This window comes from Bombina bombina, chromosome 1, assembly GCF_027579735.1.
Source record: "Bombina bombina isolate aBomBom1 chromosome 1, aBomBom1.pri, whole genome shotgun sequence".
Classification (NCBI taxonomy): Eukaryota; Metazoa; Chordata; class Amphibia; order Anura; family Bombinatoridae; genus Bombina; species Bombina bombina.
The window spans coordinates 22,698,795-22,721,780 of record NC_069499.1 but is presented as its reverse complement, the minus strand read 5'-3'; the positions used below and the strand labels follow the sequence as shown (position 1 = coordinate 22,721,780).

General features: G+C 42.2%; 1 protein-coding gene across 1 annotated transcript in view; it reads left to right on the top strand.

Annotated features, from left to right (window-relative positions):
* Positions 1-22,986, top strand: part of BRF1 (BRF1 RNA polymerase III transcription initiation factor subunit) — a 687,556-nt gene that overhangs the window by 262,330 nt on the left and 402,240 nt on the right. The window contains exon 7 of the mRNA XM_053697273.1: positions 12,679-12,927. Within this exon, the coding sequence (XP_053553248.1) occupies positions 12,679-12,927 (249 nt within the window). The remainder of the gene's footprint in view (positions 1-12,678; positions 12,928-22,986) is intronic.

Genomic DNA, 22,986 nt, shown 5'->3' with positions numbered 1-22,986 from the left:
ACACCTCCGCGTGTTGCTCAGGGAGGTTTTAGCGACTCTGGATGACTGTGACACCATTGTAGTCCCAGAGAAATTGTGTAAAATGGACAAATACTTTGCAGTGCCTGTTTACACTGATGTTTTTCCAATCCCTAAGAGGTTTTCAGAAATTATTACTAAGGAATGGGATAGACCAGGTGTGCCGTTCTCTCCCCCTCCTGCTTTTAAGAAAATGTTTCCTATAGATGCCGCTACACGGGACTTGTGGCAGACGGTCCCTAAGGTGGAGGGAGCAGTCTCTATCCTAGCTAAGCATACAACTATTCCTGTCGAGGACATTTGTGCTTTCCTAGATCCTATGGATAAGAAATTAGAGGGTTTCCTTAAGAAAATCTTTATACAACAAGGTTTTATTCTCCAGCCTCTTGCATGCATTGCCCCAGTCACTGCTGCAGCGGCTTTCTGGTTCGAGTCTCTGGAGGAAGCTTTACAGGTAGAGACCCCGTTGGATGATATCCTTGACAGGCTTAAAGCTCTTAAGTTAGCCAATTCATTTATTTCTGACGCCGTTTTTCATTTAACCAAGCTAACGGCTAAAAATTCAGGTTTTGCCATTCAGGCACGTAGGGCGCTATGGCTTAAATTCTGGTCAGCTGATGTTACTTCAAAGTCTAAACTTCTCAATATCCCCTTCAAAGGGCAGCCCCTATTTGGGCCTGGACTGAAGGAGATCATTTCTGATATTACTGGAGGAAAAGGCCACGCCCTTCCCCAGGATAGGTCCAACAAGTTAAGGACCAAACAGCATAATTTTCATTCCTTTCGAAACTTCAAGAGTGGCGCAGCTTCATCTTCCTCTTCTACAAAACAAGAGGGAAATTTTGCCCAGTCCAAGCTAGTCTGGAGACCAAACCAGGCTTGGAACAAGGGGAAACAGGCCAAAAAGCCTGCTGCTGCCTCTAAGACAGCATGAAGGAGTAGCCCCCAATCCGGGACCGGATCTAGTGGGGGGGGGCAGACTTTCTGTCTTCACCCAGGCTTGGGCAAGAGACATCCAGGATCCCTGGGCTCTGGAGATTGTTTCCCAGGGATATCTTCTGGATTTCAAAGCTTCATCTCCAAAGGGGAGATTTCATCTCTCACAATTATCTGCAAACCAGATAAAGAGAGAGGCATTCTTACATTGCATTCAAGACCTACTAGTTATGGGAGTGATCCACCCAGTTCCAAAGGAGGAACAGGGGCAGGGCTTCTATTCAAATATGTTTATAGTTCCCAAGAAAGAGGGAACTTTCAGACCAATCTTGGATCTCAAGATCCTAAACAAATTTCTCAGGGTCCCATCCTTCAAGATGGAGACTATTCGAACCATCCTACCTATGATCCAGGAGGGTCAATATATGACTACCGTGGATTTAAAGGATGCTTATCTACATATGCCGATACACAGGGATCATCATCAGTTTCTCAGGTTCGCCTTCCTAGACCGGCATTACCAGTTTGTGGCTCTTCCCTTTGGGTTAGCCACGGCACCAAGAATCTTTACAAAGGTTCTAGGGTCCCTTCTGGCGGTTCTAAGACTGCGGGGTATAGCAGTAGCCCCTTTCCTAGACGACATCCTGATACAGGCGTCAACTTTTCAAATCGCCAGGTCCCATACGGACATTGTTCTGGCATTCCTAAGGTCTCACGGGTGGAAGGTGAACGAAGGAAAGAGTTCTCTCTCACAAGAGTTTCCTTCCTAGGAACTCTGATAGATTCAGTAGAAATGAAGATTTATCTGACAGAGGTCAGGTTGTCAAAACTTCCTGCCGTGCTCTTTATTCCATTTCTCGTCCGTCAGTGGCTGTGTATGGAGGTAATCGGATTAATGGTAGCGGCAATGGACATTGTTCCGTTTGCCCGCCTACATCTCAGACCACTGCAACTTTGCATGCTCAATCAGTGGAATGGGGATTACACAGATGTGTCCCCTCTACTAAATCTGGATCAAGAGACCAAGGATTCTCTTCTCTGGTGGCTATCTCGGGTCCATCTGTCCAAGGGAATGAGTTTCTGCAGGCCAGAATGGACTATAGTATCGACAGATGCCAGCCTTCTGGGCTGGGGTGCAGTCTGGAACTCCCTGAAGGCTCAGGGTTCGTGGACTCAGGAGGAGGCCCTCCTTCCGATAAACATTCTGGAACTAAGAGCGATATTCAATGCTCTTCAGGCTTGGCCTCAGCTAGTCAGGTTCATCAGATTTCAGTCGGACAACATCACGACTGTAGCCTATATCAACCATCAGGGGGGAACAAGGAGCCCCCTGGCAATGTTGGAGGTTTCAAAGATAATTCTATGGGCAGAGGTTCACTCTTGCCATCTCTCAGCTATCCATATCCCAGGAGTAGAGAACTGGGAGGCAGATTTTCTAAGTCGGCAGACTTTTCATCCGGGGGAGTGGGAGCTCCATCCGGAGGTATTTGCCCAGTTGATCCAACTTTGGGGCAAACCAGAACTGGATCTCATGGCGTCTCGTCAGAACGCCAAGCTTCCTTGTTACGGGTCCAGGTCCAGGGTTGCCAAGGCAGCGCTGATAGATGCTCTAGCAGTGCCCTGGTCCTTCAGCCTGGCTTATGTGTTTCCACCGTTTCCTCTGCTCCCTCGTCTGATTGCCAAGATCAAGCAGGAGAGAGCTTCGGTGATCTTGATAGCCCCTGCGTGGCCACGCAGGACTTGGTATGCAGATCTGGTGGACATGTCATCCTTTCCACCATGGACTCTGCCGCTAAGGCAGGACCTTCTACTTCAAGGTCCCTTCAAACATCCAAATCTAATTTCTCTACGTCTGACTGCTTGGAGGTTGAACGCTTGATTCTATCAAAGTGTGGTTTTTCCGAATCGTTCATTGATACCTTAATTCAGGCTCCAAAGCCTGTCACCAGGAAAATCTATCATAAGATATGGTGTAAATATCTTCATTAGTGGGAATCCAAGGGTTACTCATGGAGTAAGGTCAGGATTCCTAGGATATTATCTTTTCTCCAAGAAGGATTGGAGAAGGGTTTGTCAGCTAGTTCCTTAAAGGGACAGATTTCTGCTCTGTCTATTCTTTTGCACAAACGTCTGGCTGAGGTTCCAGACGTTCAGACGTTTTGTCAGGCTTTAGTTAGAATCAAGCCTGTGTTTAAACCTGTTGCTCCGCCATGGAGTTTAAATTTAGTTCTTAAAGTTCTTCAAGGGGTTCCGTTTGAACCTTTGCATTCCATAGATATTAAGCTTTTATCTTGGAAAGTTCTGTTTTTAGTAGCTATCTCCTCGGCTCGAAGAGTTTCGGAGTTATCTGCTTTACAATGTGATTCCCCTTATCTCATTTTCCATGCAGATAAGGTAGTGTTACGTACCAAACCTGGGTTTCTTCCTAAGGTGGTATCTAATAAGAATATCAATCAGGAGATTGTTGTTCCTTCACTATGTCCTAATCCTTCTTCAAAGAAGGAACGTCTATTACACAATCTTGATGTGGTTCGTGCTTTAAAGTTTTATTTACAAGCTACGAAGGATTTTCGTCAAACATCTGCTTTGTTTGTTGTCTACTCTGGACAGAGGAGAGGCCAAAAGGCTTCAGCAACTTCTCTTTCTTTTTGGCTAAGAAGTATAATACGCTTAGTTTATGAGATTGCTGGCCAGCAGCCTCCTGAAAGAATTACAGCTCATTCTACTAGAGCAGTAGCTTCCACATGGGCTTTTAAACATGAGGCCTCTGTTGAACAGATTTGTAAGGCGGCGACTTGGTCTTCGCTTCATACCTTTTCTAAATTCTATAAATTTGATTCTTTTGCTTCTTCGGAGGCTATTTTTGGGAGAAAGGTCTTACAGGCAGTGGTGCCTTCCATTTAAGTTCCTGCCTTGTCCCTCCCTTCATCCGTGTCCTATAGCTTTGGTATTGGTATCCCACAAGTAATGGATGAACCTGTGGACTGGATACACCTTTACAAGAGAAAACTAAATTTATGCTTACCTGATAAATTTATTTCTCTTGTGGTGTATCCAGTCCACGGCCCGCCCTGTCATTTTAAGGCAGGTGTTTTTTTAGGTTTTTTTTTCAAACTACAGTCACCACTGTACCCTATAGTTTCTCCTTTTTTTCTTGCTTGTCTTCGGTCGAATGACTGGGGTTGGCAGTTAGGGGAGGAGCCATATAGACAGCTCTGCTGTGGGTGTCCTCTTGCGGCTTCCTGTTGGGAAGGAGAATATCCCACAAGTAATGGATGAACCCGTGGACTGGATACACCACAAGAGAAATAAATTTATCAGGTAAGCATAAATTTTGTTTTTCGTTCTCTTGTTATCTTTATTTGAAAAAGAAGGCACCTAAGCTACTGCTGATGCTGATTGGCTGCTGTTCATTTCTTCATTTTTTTTACCTGCAGCTGAAGTATAATTTTTTACTCTGCTGATCTGAGGAGATATTGAGGTAAAATGTCTTCCTTTTTTACATAGAGATGCTCAGGTGATATTTTCCTGTCAGCTTTTTACAGCTATACTGCATCAGTTTCAAGTGATTTAGCATATGAGTATTATGTCCCTTTAAAATTGCTGCTCTATCTGAATCATGAAAGCAAACAATTGGGTTCAGTGTCCCTTTAAGTAGTGCATTTTCTCTTGTTAAGTGTGTTCAGTCCACGGGTCATCCATTACTTATGGGATATATTCTCCTTCCCAACAGGAAGTTGCAAGAGGATCACCCAAGCAGAGCTGCCAACAGGAAGTTGCAAGAGGATCACCCAAGCAGAGCTGCTATATAGCTCCTCCCCTCACATGTCATACCCAGTCATTCTCTTGCAACCCTCAACAAAGAAGGAGGTCGCGAGAGGAGCTGGAGTTTTTACTTAACTATTCTTCAATCAAAAGTTTGTTATTTTAAATGGCACGGAGTGTGCTGTTTTTCTATCTCAGGCAGTATTTGGAAGAAGAAACTGCCTGCGTTTTTTTTCTATGATCTTAGCAGGCGTAACTAAGATCCGCTGGCTGTTCTCGACATTCTGAGGAGTGGGGTAACTTCAGAGACTGGGAATAGCATGCGGGGTCCTCCGCAAATGAGGTATGTGCAGTACTTTATTTTCTGGGAATGGAATTGACTAAGAAAATACTGCTGTTACCGTATGATGTAAGTACAGCCTTAAATGCAGTAGTGGTAACTGGTATCAGGCTGATAAATGTATGCGCAGTCAAGTTATTTTCTAGGGACTAGAATTTGACTGAGAAAATACTGTTAAAACTGAAATAATACTTAAGCCTTATCTGCAGTGGTAGCGACTGGTAGCAGGCTTAGTGATAACTTTGCATGACATTGGAAAATGTTGTTTTTTAATAAAATGTTTACTGGCATGTTATTCGTTTTGTGAGGTACTTTGGTGATAAATCTCTTTAGGCATGATTTTTTTCCACATGGCTGACATATATTTTCTGCATGGAAACCGTTATATCAGGGCTCCCACTGTTGTGATAGGAGTGGGAGGGACCTTGTTTTAGCGCCTTGTTGCGCAGTTATAATTCTAGCACAGTCTTCCTGCTTCTTCCTCTTTGATCCAGGACGTCTCAAGAGAGCACAGGGGTCTGCAAAATTCATTTTTGAGGGAGGTAATCAGTCACAGCAGATCTGTGACAGTGTGCTTGACTGTGATTTAAAAGCGTTAAATCTTAATTGATATCCGTTTTATCCGTTTTGGGTATTGAGGGGTTAATCATCCTTTTGCTAATGGGTGCAATCCTCTGCTAATATTACACTTCTTGTTAAGAATTGTTTTAATTATATCTGTATTTTTAAAGCGCTGCAGCGTTTTTTATATTGCTTGTAAACTTATTGAAAGTGATTTCCAAGCTTGCTAGTTTCATTGCTAAGTCTGTTTAAACATGTCTGATTCAGAGGAAACTGTTTGTTCATCATGTTCAAAAGCCAATGTGGAGCCCAATAGAACGATGTGTACCAATTGTATTGATATTGCTTTGAATAAAAGTCAATCTGTACCGATAGAGAAACTATCACCGGACAATGAGGGGGAAGTTATGCCACCTAACTCTCCTCACGTGTCAGTACCTGCGTCTCCCGCTCGGGAGATGCGTAGAATTGAGACGCCTAGTACATCTAGGCCCTTACAAATCACAGAATTGAGACGCCTAGTACATCTAGGCCCTTACAAATCACTTTACATGATATGGCTAATGTTATGAAAGAAGTATTATATAATATGCCCGAATTGAGGGGCAAGCGCGATAGCTCTGGGTTAAGGACAGAGCGCGCTGATGACACGAGAGCCATGTCTGATACTGCGTCACAATTTGCAGAACATGAGGACGGTGAGCTTCATTCTGTCGGTGACGGTTCTGATCCGGGGAGACCGGATTCAGAAATTTCAAATTTTAAATTTAAGCTTGAGAAGCTCCGTGTGTTACTAGGGGAGGTATTAGCGGCTCTGAATGATTGCGACACGGTGGCAATCCCAGAGAAATTATGTAGGTTGGATAGATACTATGCGGTACCGGTGTGTACTGACGTCTTTCCTATACCAAAAAGACTTACAGAAATTATTAGTAAGGAGTGGGATAGACCCGGTGTGCCTTTTTCCCCTCCCCCGATATTCAGAAAAATGTTTCCTATAGATGCCACCACACGAGACTTATGGCAGACGGTCCCTAAGGTGGAGGGAGCCGTTTCTACTTTAGCCAAGCGTACCACTATCCCGGTGGAGGATAGCTGTGCTTTCTCAGATCCAATGGATAAAAAGTTAGAGGGTTATCTTAAGAAAATGTTTGTTCAACAGGGTTTTGTTTTGCAGCCTCTTGCATGCATTGCGCCTGTCACGGCTGCAGCGGCATTCTGGTTTGAGTCTCTGGAAGAGGCGATTCGCACAGAGCCATTGGATGAGGCTTTGCGCAAAGTTAGAACCCTTAAGCAAGCTAATGTGTTTGTTTCAGATGCCGTAGTACATCTAACCAAACTTACGGCTAAAAATTCCGGATTCGCCATACAGGCGCGCAGAGCGCTCTGGCTTAAATACTGGTCAGCGGATGTAACTTCCAAGTCTAAGCTACTTAACATTCCTTTCAAAGGGCAGACCTTATTCGGGCCCGGCTTGAAGGAAATTATTGCTGACATTACGGGAGGTAAGGGCCACGCCCTTCCTCAGGACAGGGCCAAACCAAAGGCCAAACAGTCTAATTTTCGTGCCTTTCGTAACTTCAAGGCAGGAGCAGCATCAACTTCCTCCGCTCCAAAACAGGAAGGAACTACTGCTCGTTACAGACAGGGTTGGAAAGGCAACCAGTCATGGAACAAGGGCAAGCAGGCCAGAAAGCCTACTTCCGCCCCTAAGACAGCATGAAGACAGGGCCCCCTATCCGGAGACGGATTTAGTGGGGGGCAGACTTTCTCTCTTCGCCCAGGCTTGGGCAAGAGATGTGCAGGATCCCTGGACGTTGAAGATTATATCTCAGGGATACCTTCTGGATTTCAAAACCTCTCCTCCACAAGGGAGGTTCCATCTTTCGAGGTTATCAACAAACCTAGTAAAGAGAGAGGCATTTCTACAATGTGTACAAGACCTCTTAATCATGGGAGTGATCCACTCAGTTCCGCGATCGGAACAGGGACAAGGATTTTACTCAAATCTATTTGTGGTTCCCAAAAAAGAGGGAACCTTCAGGCCAATCTTGAACTTAAAGATCTTAAACATATTCCTAAGGGTACCATCGTTCAAGATGGAAACCATTCGAACCATCCTACCCATGATCCAAGAGGGTCAATATATGACCACAGTGGACTTAAAGGATGCTTACCTTCACATACCGATTAACAAAGATCATTATCGGTACCTAAGGTTTGCCTTTCTAGGCAGGCATTACCAGTTTGTGGCTCTTCCCTTCGGGTTAGCCACGGCCCCGAGAATATTTACGAAGGTTCTGGGTTCACTTCTGGCGGTACTAAGACCACGAGGCATAGCGGTGGCTCCGTACCTAGACGACATTCTGATACAAGCGTCAAGTTTTCAGAATGCAAAGTCTCATACAGAGATAGTTCTTGCATTTCTGAGGTCGCATGGGAGGAAAATGAACGTGGAAAAGAGTTCTCTGTTACCACTCACAAGGGTCCCTTTTCTAGGGACTCTTATAGATTCTGTAGAGATGAAGATTTACCTGACGGAGTCCAGGTTATCAAAGATTCTCAGTGCTTGTCGTGTCCTTCATTCCATTCCAAGCCCATCAGTAGCTCAGTGCATGGAGGTAATCGGCTTAATGGTCGCGGCAATGAACATAGTGCCATTTGCGCGCCTGCATCTCAGACCGCTGCAACTATGCATGCTCAGTCAATGGAACGGGGATTACTCGGATCTGTCCCCTTTGCTAAATCTGGACCAGGAGACCAGAGATTCTCTTCTCTGGTGGTTGTCACCGGTTCATCTGTCCAAAGGAATGGCCTTTCGCAGACCAGATTGGACGTAACAACGGATGCCAGCCTTCTAGGCTGGGGAGCAGTCTGGAATTCCCTGAAGGCTCAGGGTTCGTGGACTCAGGAGGAGAAACTCCTTCCAATAAACATTCTAGAATTAAGAGCAATATTCAATGCTCTTCTGGCTTGGCCTCAGTTAGCAAGACTGAGGTTCATCAGATTTCAGTCGGACAATATCACGACTGTGGCTTACATCAATCATCAAGGGGGAACCAGGAGTTCCCTAGCGATGTTGGAAGTCTCGAAGATAATTCGCTGGGCAGAGTCTCACTCTTGCCACCTGTCAGCGATTTACATCCCGGGCGTAGAGAACTGGGAGGCGGATTTCCTAAGTCGCCAGACTTTTCATCCGGGAGAGTGGGAACTTCACCCGGGGGTATTTGCTCAACTGTTTCGTCGTTGGGGCAAACCGGATCTGGATCTCATGGCTTCTCGCCAGAACGCGAAGCTTCCTTGTTACGGATCCAGGTCCAGGGACCCGGGAGCGATGCTGGTAGATGCATTAGCAGCCCCTTGGGTTTTCAACATAGCTTATGTGTTTCCACCATTTCCGTTGCTACCTCGACTGATTGCCAGAATCAAACAGGAGAGGGCATCAGTAATTCTGATAGCGCCTGCGTGGCCACGCAGGACCTGGTATGCAGACCTAGTGGACATGTCGTCCTGTCCACCATGGTCTCTTCCTCTGAGGCAGGACCTTCTAATTCAGGGTCCTTTCAACCATCAAAACCTAATTTCTCTGAGGCTGACTGCCTGGAAATTGAACGCTTGATTCTATCAAAGCGTGGGTTTTCGGATTCGGTTATTGATACATTAATACAGGCTCGGAAACCTGTGACCAGAAAAATTTACCATAAGATATGGCGTAAATATTTATATTGGTGCGAATCCAAGAGTTACTCATGGAGTAAGGTTAGAATTCCTAGGATATTGGCTTTTCTACAAGAGGGTTTAGAAAAGGGTTTATCCGCTAGTTTGCTGAAGGGACAGATTTCAGCTCTGTCTATTCTTTTACACAAACGTCTGGCAGAGAATCCAGACGTCCAGGCCTTTTGTCAGGCTTTGGCTAGAATTAAGCCTGTGTTTAAAGCTGTTGCTCCTCCGTGAAGCTTAAACTTGGTTCTTAAAGTTCTTCAGGGTGTTCCGTTTGAACCCCTTCATTCCATTGATATTAAGCTTTTATCTTGGAAAGTTTTGTTTTTGATGGCTGTTTCCTCGGCTCGAAGAGTCTCTGAGTTATCTGCCTTACATTGTGATTCTCCTTATCTGATCTTTCATTCAGACAAGGTGGTACTGCGTACTAAACCTGGGTTTTTGCCTAAGGTTGTTTCTAACAGGAATATCAATCAAGAGATTGTTGTTCCATCATTATGTCCTAATCCTTCTTCAAAGAAGGAACGTCTTTTGCATAATCTAGACGTGGTTCGTGCCCTGAAGTTCTACTTACAGGCAACTAAAGATTTTCGACAAACTTCTTCTCTGTTTGTCTTTTACTCTGGACAGAGGAGAGGTCAAAAGGCTTTGGCTACCTCTCTCTCTTTTTGGCTTCGTAGCATAATACGCTTAGCCTATGAGACTGCGGGACAGCAGCCTCCTGAAAGAATTACAGCTCATTCCACTAGAGCTGTGGCTTCCACCTGGGCCTTTAAGAATGAGGCCTCTGTTGAACAGATTTGCAAGGCCGCAACTTGGTCTTCACTTCATACTTTTTCCAAATTTTACAAATTTGACACTTTCGCTTCCTTGGAGGCTGGTTTTGGGAGAAAGGTTCAACAGGCAGTGGTTCCTTCTGTTTAATGTTCCTGCCTTGTCCCTCCCATCATCCGTGTACTTAGCTTTGGTATGGGTATCCCATAAGTAATGGATGACCCGTGGACTGAACACACTTAACAAGAGAAAACATAATTTATGCTTACCTGATAAATTTATTTCTCTTGTAGTGTGTTCAGTCCACGGCCCGCCCTGTCTTTTTAAGGCAGGTTCTAAATTTTAAAATTATAACTCCAGTCACCACTGCACCTTATAGTTTCTCCTTTCTCGTCTTGTTTCGGTCGAATGACTGGATATGACATGTGAGGGGAGGAGCTATATAGCAGCTCTGCTTGGGTGATCCTCTTGCAACTTCCTGTTGGGAAGGAGAATATATCCCATAAGTAATGGATGACCCGTGGACTGAACACACTACAAGAGAAATAAATTTATCAGGTAAGCATAAATTATGTTTTTGCTCCTTCAGCAACAGATACTAAGATACCAAATCTGACAATAAAAGTAAATATGAAAGTAGTGTTCTATCACAAACACATTATTTTGGGTTTATTTCCCTTTAAGGACTTTTTTTACTCTGTGTGTATATTTTGGCATGCTGCTGTTACAGGCACAGATTCACAGTCATGAGAACTACAAAACCAAGAATGTGTTGTATCTTCTAGGTAGAAAACAAGCCCAATATAATCTTACAGAAACCTCTGGGAGAAATAAACATTACAGCCTCATGCTACATAAGTAACAACTAATCCTTAGGATTATAAAGTATCTTAAATAAAAACGATCTTTTAGATATTTAAAAAAAATCCGAATTAAATAATAAAAAAAAATCTTTTTTTTTTATTTAAATCTATGATTTGTATTTACCCTTCTTGTTAACATTAGTATTATTATTTATATATACAGTATATATATGTTTGTTTTTGCTGCATCCCATTAGTTATTGGTCAGAAGCATCTTTCACAATTCAGATAGAGTATGCAGTTTTAACTAACTTTCCAATGTATTTCTATCGTCTAATTTGTTTATTTCTTTTTGTATTCTTTGTTGAAAAGTATACCTAGGTAGGCTCAGACGCTGTTGATTGGCAGCTGTAAATAAATACCTATTGTCATTGGCTTACAGCCATCTCCCAGTACAGCATTGCTGCTCCTTCAACAAAGGATACCAAGAGAATGAAGCAAAATAGATAATAGAAGTATATTAAAAATTTGTTTAAAATTGTATGTTCTATCTGAATCATAAAAGAAAAAAGTTTTGGTTTCATGTCCCTTTAAATGATATAGGGCTGGATTACTATTGGCGCCCCAGCGGCAGGCGGTATGTTGGATATAGTGCGCATATTACAAGTTAAAAGTAAATGCATTCGCTTGAGCTCAATTAAATTTAACGCGCGTTGGGATAGCACGACTAGTAAACTATTACGCTCGAATAAAAAGTTGTACAAAAAAACGTCAAAATTATATTTAAAAGTACAGTTACACTCCTAATAACACTGTTTAATAAAAAGGCAAACGACTTTAACATATATATACATATATATATATATATATATATATGTACAGTATGTATTATATGTTTATATGTGTACAGATGTATTAATGTATTTACAGACATATATTCACATCTGTACACACACACACATACATATATATATATGTGTATGTGTGTGTTTGCATTGGAGCCAAGTCAAGTAGCTGAAAACGTGAAATAATATTTATGCAATATTCATATTTAATAAAGTTTTTAACTGTGTATGTTCTGTAAATATTTTACATTTCAATGTTCTTCATATAGGGGAATATGTTCCAAGTATTTTTAAATAGATATTCCTATATATATCTGTATACATCTATACCTATATATAATCATCTGTATAGGTATATATATATATATATATGTATATTACCAAAAAAAATCAGATATTTAGAAATATGTATTTAAGAATACATTGAACATAGTCTGCTATGTGAAGAACATTGAAATATTAAATATTCATATTTTGTGTCGGGTTAGCACACTTGAGAAAACGCGATCAGATTTGCACAACTTGTTTGGTGTTAGTTTTTTCCACCCACTTTTCCCGCTTCATTGAAGTCTATGGGGGAAGTGCGGTCACAATATTTTAAATGCAGCTTTATATGCGTGTTCGGTTAGCACTCATGCAAAACGTTAATTGTAATATGAGTGATAACCGTCGTGCGAAAAAAAGCTTACTTCTAGCAGTTAAAGTGCAAGAGGGAGCGATAAATATTGCTCCATGCGTAATCTATCCCTAATGTGTAAATAGTTGTATTTTTTAATTGTTTCATAGGATAGACAATTTATATTCTACAGATTTGTCCACCTGTGATATAATATGATGCCAAAAGTGCGAGAGAACCAGATAACAATGGGTCTCTGCAGATAGCCTGACACTTATAGGATCTTTTTACCTCCGGCAGATTATGAAGAAAACACGTCAAGCATATACGGAGAGGAGGAAGCAGACGATGAAGAGCTAGAAGCTGCTGCTAACCATCTAAGCAAGGATTTCTATAAAGAATTTGATGCCCGTACCAAAATGATAAGCGATGAACAGATTATAAAGAGGATTCCTTTAGAGTGTCTCCTGGGGCCTTTACCAACAGCTGCGAGCTTGGGCATTACAGACTCCATCAAGGACTGTATCTCTGCAAAGGAGCAAGAAAGCCGTAAGTACCCAGAGTATTGTGCCTGGTGGAGATTAGATAGGGATTGTGAGTCCTAAAAGATTGTAGAAATAGGCTAATCCTAAAGGGTTTCCTGTCTAGAAATATCCCTGTCTGTAGGGTGCATGCTTGCCTATAGTCACTGTTGTACTTCACACAGATACTGTAGAAGTAGCCCAGTTTTGGATATAGGTAGTAATAAAAAAATACCCAGCAATGCACCTTAATGATCGAGGCAAGTGTAAACCCAGTGAAATTACGAAATATATAACCTCACAAATATAATCAATATCTAACATATTTGTATTTCAGTCCCTATTTTACCTAAGTAATCAGTAGTTAAAAATAAAAACAGCAAATCACTGTACGCACATTTGCTTAAATTGTCCTCAAATTATTGTTAAAGCTATTGGTGTTGTCATTGATACTTGAGGCCAATATCCATGTTCTTGGGCTTCAATATCCACTCTGAGTCTCAGATAAACTCATTTGTTTATATAACTCAATAATAGTGCTTGTAAACCAACACCATTTGTAAATATATTTATCAACATCATCAGAAATAGGAAAGAGTAAGCTCAACTATGCTATAATTTCAATATTCGGTATACTATCCTATAGGTGAGGTGCAGCCTCGAAAGAAGATTTGCATATAAGGTATGTAGAGAGAAGTGGATGAACTAAAATAAGGTGCATCCAAAAGACCAGGGGTAGAGCACACTCAATATCTATAATAAATTAGAGAGACAGTTCAGATACTATGCAAAAATTGTAAATTTTATGTAATTTATACATATGTAAAAAACAACATACAGTATATGTAAACCGTTATATGACAAAATACATAAAGACAAACAGACATACACACAACATGGGCCCCTCACTAAAGAGAAAAGCTAGCCAGCCTGTATAGTTCATATGGTGCACCATAACGTGAACAGTTCATAAGCAGCTTAGCATAAAAGTGCAAGAAAGCAAAAGCTGGATGTTAGTGGCAGAAAGCACTCCAAGCAGGCACAGACAGAACTCAATTTAAAACCTTCAATTAGGATGACCAAACATGAAGTGTCCATATGAGCACTAGCAGGGTAGTTAATAGGGAGACCGCCGTTGGCTATCGCTAACTCCACCGGTTGGACCGCCGTTGGCAAACAACCAATGGACTCCACTGATCTTGAATATACTACCTTCCCTTGACTAGTTAATAGCGGTAAAACGGCTCACTCCACTTCTACAAGGTCAACGGTTGAATGAAGTAAAGTGTGGTGGGGGGATCCCACGAGATAGGAGCTGCACACCTACGTGTCCTCTTGTGCGTTTCGTTCTGTCACAATAGCAGCCAGGAGCCAAACGGCCAGTAAGAGGACCAACATCTGTTCTATCATCGCCTGGAAGAAGCTACTGGCTGCTATTGTGACAAAGCGAATACAGGCCGGCTAGCTTTTCTATTTAGTGAGGGGCCCATGTTTTGTGTATGTCTGTTTGTTTTTATGTATTGTCATATAACTGTTTACATATATGTTTGTTTTTACATATATATCTGAACTGTCTCTAAAATTTATTATAGATATTGAGTGTGCTCTACCGCTGGTCTTTTGGATGCACCTTATTTCGTTTCATCCACTTCTCTCTACATACCTTATATGCAAATGTGTAAATATATCCCTATAAAAAGAGGGCTCAAAGATACTATAAAATGTAGATTATTTATTGAAACATATTAAAACATAGCTTAGATAATTGTAATTAAAGCATTTGAAAACATGGAGTTTTTTCATGGTGTCTGACATGTTTCAGAGACACTCTAATCATGGACTATTCCACATTCATTTTATAGACTGCAGTTACTGGTAACTTCCCTTCAATGAGACATAGACAATACTATTCCATAGTTCATTTAAAATATATCCTAATAAAAGATTACTCTAATAGTCATATAGTAAATCCATCAAACTACAATACCATACACTGTTCCAACGTCTTTCTGGGAAAAGGTTTCATAGCAATATTTCCATCTAAAGGGGAGGAGAGTCCTCGGCTTCATTCATTACTATTGGGAATTAAGAACCTGTCCACCAGGAGGAGGCAAAGACACCCCAGCCAAAGGCTTAAATGCCTCCCCCACTTCCCTCCTCCCCCAGTCAATCTTTGCCTTTCGTCACAGAAGGATGGCAGAGGAATGCCAGAGTTTCGGAGTAGTCTCTTATGGAGGGTAGTACTCTTCGCAGTGGGACTGGAGTTTTAAGTAGTCCTGTCAGCCTCTCAGTGAAAGCCTGGGCGAAAGTAAGAGTCCGGAGATGCAGGGAGAGTCTTTCTGCAAAACCATCCCGACTCATATTAACAGTTCCATAAACAATCAGCGTTGAGGAGTTTCGCTGCCTGCTTTCTTCTCTCAAGTCCATGTCAGGAGTGAGACTACTAACCTGTCACACTTGAAGGGCGATGTTCCTGTTCCACGGCGTAGATTCTGGTAAGATCGTTTCATTTTTTTATTCATAATGATAACATTAGAAGACATAGATAACATAAAAGGGCACCTTTTTATCTTTACAGAATCGAGGGTTAATATTCCTGGAAGGGGGATTATTGAACAGGGGGGGTTATACATGATATTGTTTATTGTGTTATTGCTGCGCTATGTGAGAGATGAGGTTATGGCAATGTGTGGAACTTTAAGGTTACTTGCGAAACCTTGCGCGGCCATTGCTTGGAGCGTTTTCCCTAGTGCAGGGGCGGTCCTGCTAGGCATTCCATGCGACTGGGTGTGGCTATCTATCCTTCCTGTTGATCTGTGGCACAGGAGACATAGTGGTTTTTGTAGTCTGGGTCCTAGGAGGTGGGGAGTCCCCCGGCCATTGTTGGTATAAAGGTGCCTTTTTAATAAATAAGGTTAGTCTCCTTCCTTAATAAAGTCTCATTCCTGTGTTTATTGTGGGGAGGTTCTGGTAGATCAGCCTGCTCAACTATGTTCCACATGCCTTGATAAAGTTACAACATCTAAAGGTAAACGGATGTCTAGTACTATTCAGCCGTCTACCTCTGAGGGTTTGTTGTCCCGGGAGGTGTGTTACCTACATTAATCTCTGACTGCACATGCAGCGCCCCGGGATCCAACCGTTACTCCTTCGGGAGAGATTCGTTGGCCATCAGACTTTGCGGACCAACTGGAATCAGAGGATTCGAAAGTGATTCATGCCTTACCACGTTCTGCTAAGCGCAAGAGTAGGGTTTATCATAGCGGCCCGGGGTTTGTCCTCGCCGATGGGAGATCCAGAGGCTCTATACGAGGACGAGGCCCACTCCGACTCTTCAGAGGGTGCTCCTTCGGGGTCGGAGTCCGTGTCATGTGGCTAATATCTTGGTCTGCGGACAGGACCTCTAAGGTGAGGCTGTTGTTCTTGCATTTTCAATGGAAGATCCTGTTCGGTCCAGGATTGGATTAGATTATATCCACGGTTACGGATACTACCGCAGGATAAGAAGGCTAAGTCTAAGGGATCTACTTTTCGTCCCTTTCGTGCGGACAAGGCCCAGCGCCAGCAACCCGCCGCAAAAGCGGACCAGTCCAAGGGATCTTGGAAGCCGGCTCAATCTTGGAACAAGTCTAAGCCGAGCAAGAAGCCCACCGAGACAAAATTGGCATGAAGGGGCGGCCCCCGACCGGTCTCCGGATCGTAGGGGGCAGATTATCTCTATTCTCAGACGCATGGTTGCAGGACATTCAGGACCCTTGGGTTTTAGAGGTGGTCTCCCAGGGTTACAGGATAGGGTTCAGATCCAATCTGCCCGAGGGCAGATTCCACCTGTCAAACCTGTCTTCAAGACCAGAAAAGAGAGAGGCCTTTCTAAATGTGTGAGAGATCTCACCTCTCTCGGGGTTATCGTACCAGTACCCCTAGCAGAGAGGAGTCTAGGGTACTATTCCAACCTTTTTGTGGTTCCAAAGAAGGGCACGTTCCGCCCGATTCTGGACCTAAAGTGTTTAAACAAGTTTCTGAGTGTTCTATCGTTCAAAATGGAAACAATCAGATCTATTCTGCCCCTAGTTCAAAGCGGACAGTTCATGACGACTATAGACTTGAAGGATGCTTACCTTCATATGCCAATCCACAGGGACCACTTCAGGTTCCTAAGATTTACATTTCTGGACCAACACTTCCAGTTTGTGTCACTTCCTTTTGGTCTGGCGACGGCCCCGAGAGTCTTCACAAAGTTTCTGGGGGCGCTGCTTGCAGGGGCCAGATCCAGGGGCATTCCGGTGGCACCTTACCTGGACGACATCCTGGTTCAGGCGCTATCGCTCAGCCTCACAGAGGATCATTCGAGGGCTCTTCTTCTTCTGCTCCAATCTCACGGTTGGAAGATCAACTCAGGAAAGAGTTCCCTGGTTCCCAGCAACATGGTGGAGTTCCTGGGCACGATAATAGACTCTATGTCCATGAAGATTTTTCTCACAGATCAGCGGCGCAGGAAGCTTGCGTCCACCTGTCTAGCCCTTCAGTCCTCCTCAAGCCCTTCGGTGGTTCAATGTATGGAGGTGATAGGTCTCATGGTGTCAAGCATAGATGTCATCCCATTCGCCAGGTTCCACCTAAGACCTCTTCAATTGTGCATGTTGAGAACGGCGATCATTCAGGTCTGTCACATCTGATATCCCTGGATGCTCGGACTCGGAACTCCCTCTCTTGGTGGATTCGTCCGGAGCAGCTATCCATGGGGACATCCTTCTTTAGACCGTCCTGAGAGATTGTGACCACAGACACCAGTCTGTCAGGTTAGGGAGCTGTTTGGGGTGCCAGGATGGCACAAGGACAGTGGTCCAGGGAGGAGTCTCTCCTTACGATCAACATCCTAGAACTACGTGCACTCTACAATGCTCTGAGGGCTTGGCCCCTTCTGGGGTCGGTCAGTTTTGTCAGATTCCAGACCGACAACATTACCTTGGTGGCTTACATCAACCATCAAGGGGGTACGAGGAGTCCCCTCGCAATGAGGGAGGTGTGTCGGATCCTGGAGTGGGCGGAGTCCCATAGCTGTTCGCTCTCATCGATTCACATTCCGGGCATGGACAACTGAGAAGCAAACTTTCTCAGCAGACAGTCCTTCCATCCGGGGGAATGGTCTCTTCACCCCGAGGTGTTTGTGGAGATTTGTCACAGATGGGGAACGCCTGAGATAGATCTCCTTGGAAAACATAAATTATGCTTACCTGATAATTTAATTTCCATCAAGGGGAGAAGAGTCCACGGCTCCCGCCCGTATCTGCGTTGGGTGGCCCTAAATTTATTCATCTTCTGGCACCTTTTTTACCCTGATATTTCTCCTTCTGTTCCTGGTTCCCTCGGCAGAACGACTGGGGGATGATGGAAGTGGGGGAGGTATTTAAAGGGACAGTCAAGTCCCAAAAAAACTTTCATGATTTAAATAGGGAATGTCATTTTAAACAACTTTCCAATTTACTTTTATCACCAATTTTGCTTTGTTCTCTTGGTATTCTTAGTTGAAAGCTAATTCTAGGAGGTTCATATGCTAATTTCTTAGACCTTGAAGACTGCCTCTAATGTGAATGCATTTTGACCACTAAAGGGCATTAGTTCATGTGTTTCATATAGATAACATTGAGCTCATGCACGTGAAGTTACCCTGGAGTGAGCACTGATTGGCTAAAATGGAAGTCTGTCAAAATAACTGAAATAAGGGGGCAGTTTGCAGAGGCTTAGATACAAGGTAATCATGGCAGTAAAAAGTGTATTTCTATAACAGTGTTGGTTATGCAAAACTGGGAATTGGGTAATAAAAGGGATTATGTTTCTTTTTAAGCAACAAAAATTCTGGTGTTGACTGTCCCTTTAAGCCTTTGGCTGGGGTGTCTTTGCCTCCTCCTGGTGGCCAGTTTCTTAATTCCCAATAGTAATGAATGAAGCCGTGGACTCTCCTCCCCTCGATGGAAATGAAATTATCAGTTAAGTATAATTTGTTTTTCTAGTGAGAGTGAACCATACATTTGTTGCAGACATTTAATTAAGAACAGCGTGGAAATTCCGTTAATTTAAATATAATTTGTATGCCTGACTGTCGTTTTTCATTGATATTTGAACCCACAACTCTCATTACAAGCCAGTACCTACACCCTTAAGATATTCTTTCTCCTAATTTGTGGGACTGTTTTTTATTTATATAAATATATATATATATATACACAGTTGTATGCAAAAGTTTAGGCACCCCTGACAATTTCCATGATTTTCATTTATAAATAATTGGGTGTTTGGATCAGCAATTTATTTTTGATCTATCAAATAACTGAAGGACACAGTAATATTTCAGTAGTGAAATGAGGTTTATTGGATCAATATAAAATGTGTAATATGCATTAAAACGAAATTAGACAGGTGCATAAATTTGGGCACCCCTACAGAAATATTGCATCAATATTAGAGCCTCCTTTAGCAGAAATAACAGCCTCTAGACCAGAGCTTTCCAAACTTTTCATGTTGGTGACACACTTTTTAGACCTACATCATTTTGCGACACAGTAATTCAGTTGTACTGGCAAACAGGAGGTTAAACTAAGTTGTTTTAAGAAATACAGAAACATACATAAATTATATAATAACAAAATGTATTTACAAGTAACAGTAAGTATGTGCAAGAATTAAAAAAGTTTAATAACACCAATAGCTACTTAATATTTTAAGGGGATGTATGAGGTTGATGGGATGAACACAGTTTCTGAATATGTAGTGGAATATTAGATAAAGACACTTGCTTTTCATCATCAAGCATTTTTAAGCTTCCACTTCCTATCCATATATCAAAAGCAGGATCAGCAATGCACTACTGGGAGCTAGCTGCAAAAAACACAATAAAAACCACTTTGACTTTTGACCTTAGCTCAGCGTTTAAGATGCCGCCCTCAGAGCTCTGACTACTGCCACGCTGCAAACACACTGCTATCCCACTCACTGACTACATATGCAGTCACAAGCCAATTGAGGAGACTACACGTGCAGTCAGGAGCCAATGTGCCGCCAATGGGAATAGTTTCAGTTCCCGCTGAACTGCGCCAATAGGTTAAGATGATCTTTTACCCACTAGTTATCAATCACAAGTCATGCATATGCGTAGCAAGCAGGGGGAAAGTCGGAAACCAAAAATTTTTTTTTTTTAAAAATGAATTTCAAAAACATTTCTGCTGGAGCAGGGACATACCTACACACTGCCGCCGACACACTAATGTGTCACGACACACAGTTTGGAAAGCACTGCTCTAGACACTTTCTATAGCCTGTAATGAGTGTCTGGATTCTGGATGAAGGTATTTTGGACCATTCCTCCTTGCAAAACATCTCCAGTTCAGTTAGGTTTGATGGTTGCCGAGTATGGACAGCTCGCTTCGAATCACCCCACAGATTTTCAATGATATTCAGGTCTGGGGACTGGGATGGCCATTCCAGAACATTGTGCTTGTTCATCTGTATAAATGCCAGAGTAGATTTTGAGCAGTGTTTTGGGTCGTTGTCTTGTTGAAATATCCAGCTCCGGTGTAACTTCAACTTTGTGACTGATTCCTCAACATTATTCTCAAGTATCTGCTAATATTGAGTGGAATCCATGTGGCCCTCAACTTTAACAAGATTCCCAGTACCGGTACTGGCCACACAGCCCCACAGCATGATGGAACATCCACCAAATTTTACTGTGGCTAGCAAGTGTTTGTCTTGGAACGCTGTGTTCTTTTGCCGCCATGCATAACGCTCCTTGTTATGACCAAATAACTCAATCTTTGTTTCATCAGCCCACAGCACCTTCTTCCAAAATTCAGCTGGCCTGTCCAAATGTGCGTTTGCATAGCTCAAGCGACTCTGTGGCGTGTGTGCAGAAAAGGCTTCTTCCACATCACTTTCCCATACGCTGAATTATTGAACGATGCACAGTGACACCATCTGCAGCAAGATGATGTTGTAGGTCTTTGGAGGGGGTCTGTGGGCTGTTTTTGACCGTTCTCACTTGCCTTTGCCTCTCCGATATTTTACTTCTGGTCTTAACAAGAACTGTGCCTGTGGTCATCCATTTCCTCACTATGTTCCTCACAGTGGACACTGACAGCTTAAATCTCTGCAACAGCTTTTTGTAGCCTTCCCCTAAACCATAATGTTAAACAATCTTTGTTTTCAGGTCATTTGAGATTTGTTTTGAGGCCCCCATGTTGCCACTCTTCAGAGGAGAGTCAAAGAGAACAACAACTTGCAATTGGCCACCTTAAATACCTTTTCTCATGATTGGATGCACCTGTCTATGAAGTTCAAGGCTTAAAGGGACACTAAACCCAAAAATTTTCTTTCATAATTCAGGTAGAAAATAAAATTTTAAACCGCATTCCAATTTACTTCTATTATCTAAATTGCTTCATTCTTGAGATCTCCTTTGTTTAAGAAATAGCAATGCACATGTGTGAGCCAATCACATGAAGCATCTATGTGCAGCACCCAATCAGCAGCTGCTGCGCCTATCTTGATATGCTTTTCAGCAAAGAATATTGAGAGAATGATGCAAATTAGATAATAGAAGTAAATTAGAAAGTTGTTTAAAATTACATGCTCTATCTGAATCATGAAAGAAAAAAATTTGGGTTTTATGTCCCTTTAATGGGCTCACCAAACCAATTATGTGTTCCAATTAATCAGTGCTAGTTAGTTACAGGTATTCAAATCAACAAAATGACAAGGGTGCCCAAATTTATGCACTTGTCTAATTTTGTTTTAATACATATTGCACATTTTTTGTTAATCCAATAAACCTAATTTTACTATTGAAATAATACTGTGTCCTTCAGTTATTTGATAGATCAAAATGAAATTGCTGATCCAAACACCCAATTATTTATAAATAAAAATCATGAAAATTGTCAGGGGTGCCTAAACTTTTGCATGCAACTGTATGTATATATGTGTGTGTGTATATATATATATATATATGTATGTATATATATATATATATATATATATGATTGAGGTGCGCAAAACTACAAGGGTTAAAGCCATAAAATAGACCACTTATGGCTTGTATAAAATATGTACTACTGTTAGCTATAGATATATATAGTCATAAATCATGTTTATAGAAAATAGGAATGTGTATAATGTATAACAAAGAGAGATATCTATACCAGCTGCTAAGGAAACCAGTGGGATATCCTTTTCCCAGAGATCCCTAAAAAGTAGCAAAAGAAAAAAGAGAAAGCTGGAATCTACCCAGAGCTAAGTACAGATATCATTAGTTCTAAAAAATAAAATGTGTGTAATACATAAAATACATGACTAGTGAATGCGAGTAGATCACTTCATATGATGGATAAAAAAAGATTGGCAAGTGGAGAATTGGAATAAGTCACAATAATTGCCAAATATATATATATATAATCTCCCAAAGGACTTAGGTGCTAATAGATGCACATGAAAACAAAAATAAGGAAAACAAGGAGAATATGCAGAAAATATGCAGAGAAATGTCCGTAATGTTCACTGCAGCAGGGTTCATAAACTTCAATGAGTAAGCAGATTAAGCTTCTGTGTACACATGGAACATACACACAAAGATTCCACGGCACTTCCCTCTAGGTAGTGTACTTACACGCTCATACCCCAATCGTATGAGGTAAGGGAGAAGCCCAGGTATGTGGGTTTGCTTGCTAGCTTCTGATTGGTGTCCCGCATCCGTCACGATCTTGGGTCACGTCAGCACCTCTCCTGGTCTGTAAGTTTGCTTGCTTAGTTTTTATCTCTGTCCTGTAACCGTCGGCGTCTCCTGTCTCGCCAGCACCTCTTCCGGAGTTAGATTTCTCGCCCAAAGCCGACAGTGGTTCAAGGATAAATAAAGGAGGAGAAAAGCATGCAGAAATAGTGTAATTCTGTTTAATAAGGGTAAAACAACAAAGCAGAAAAAATGCACTTACAAGAAATAACCTCAATGAGATGAGATAACAATATAGCCTGGTAGTTAATGAGTGTAGCTTTAGTGCCACATAGAAGACTGCACCGGCCGGTTGCAGTCACCATGACT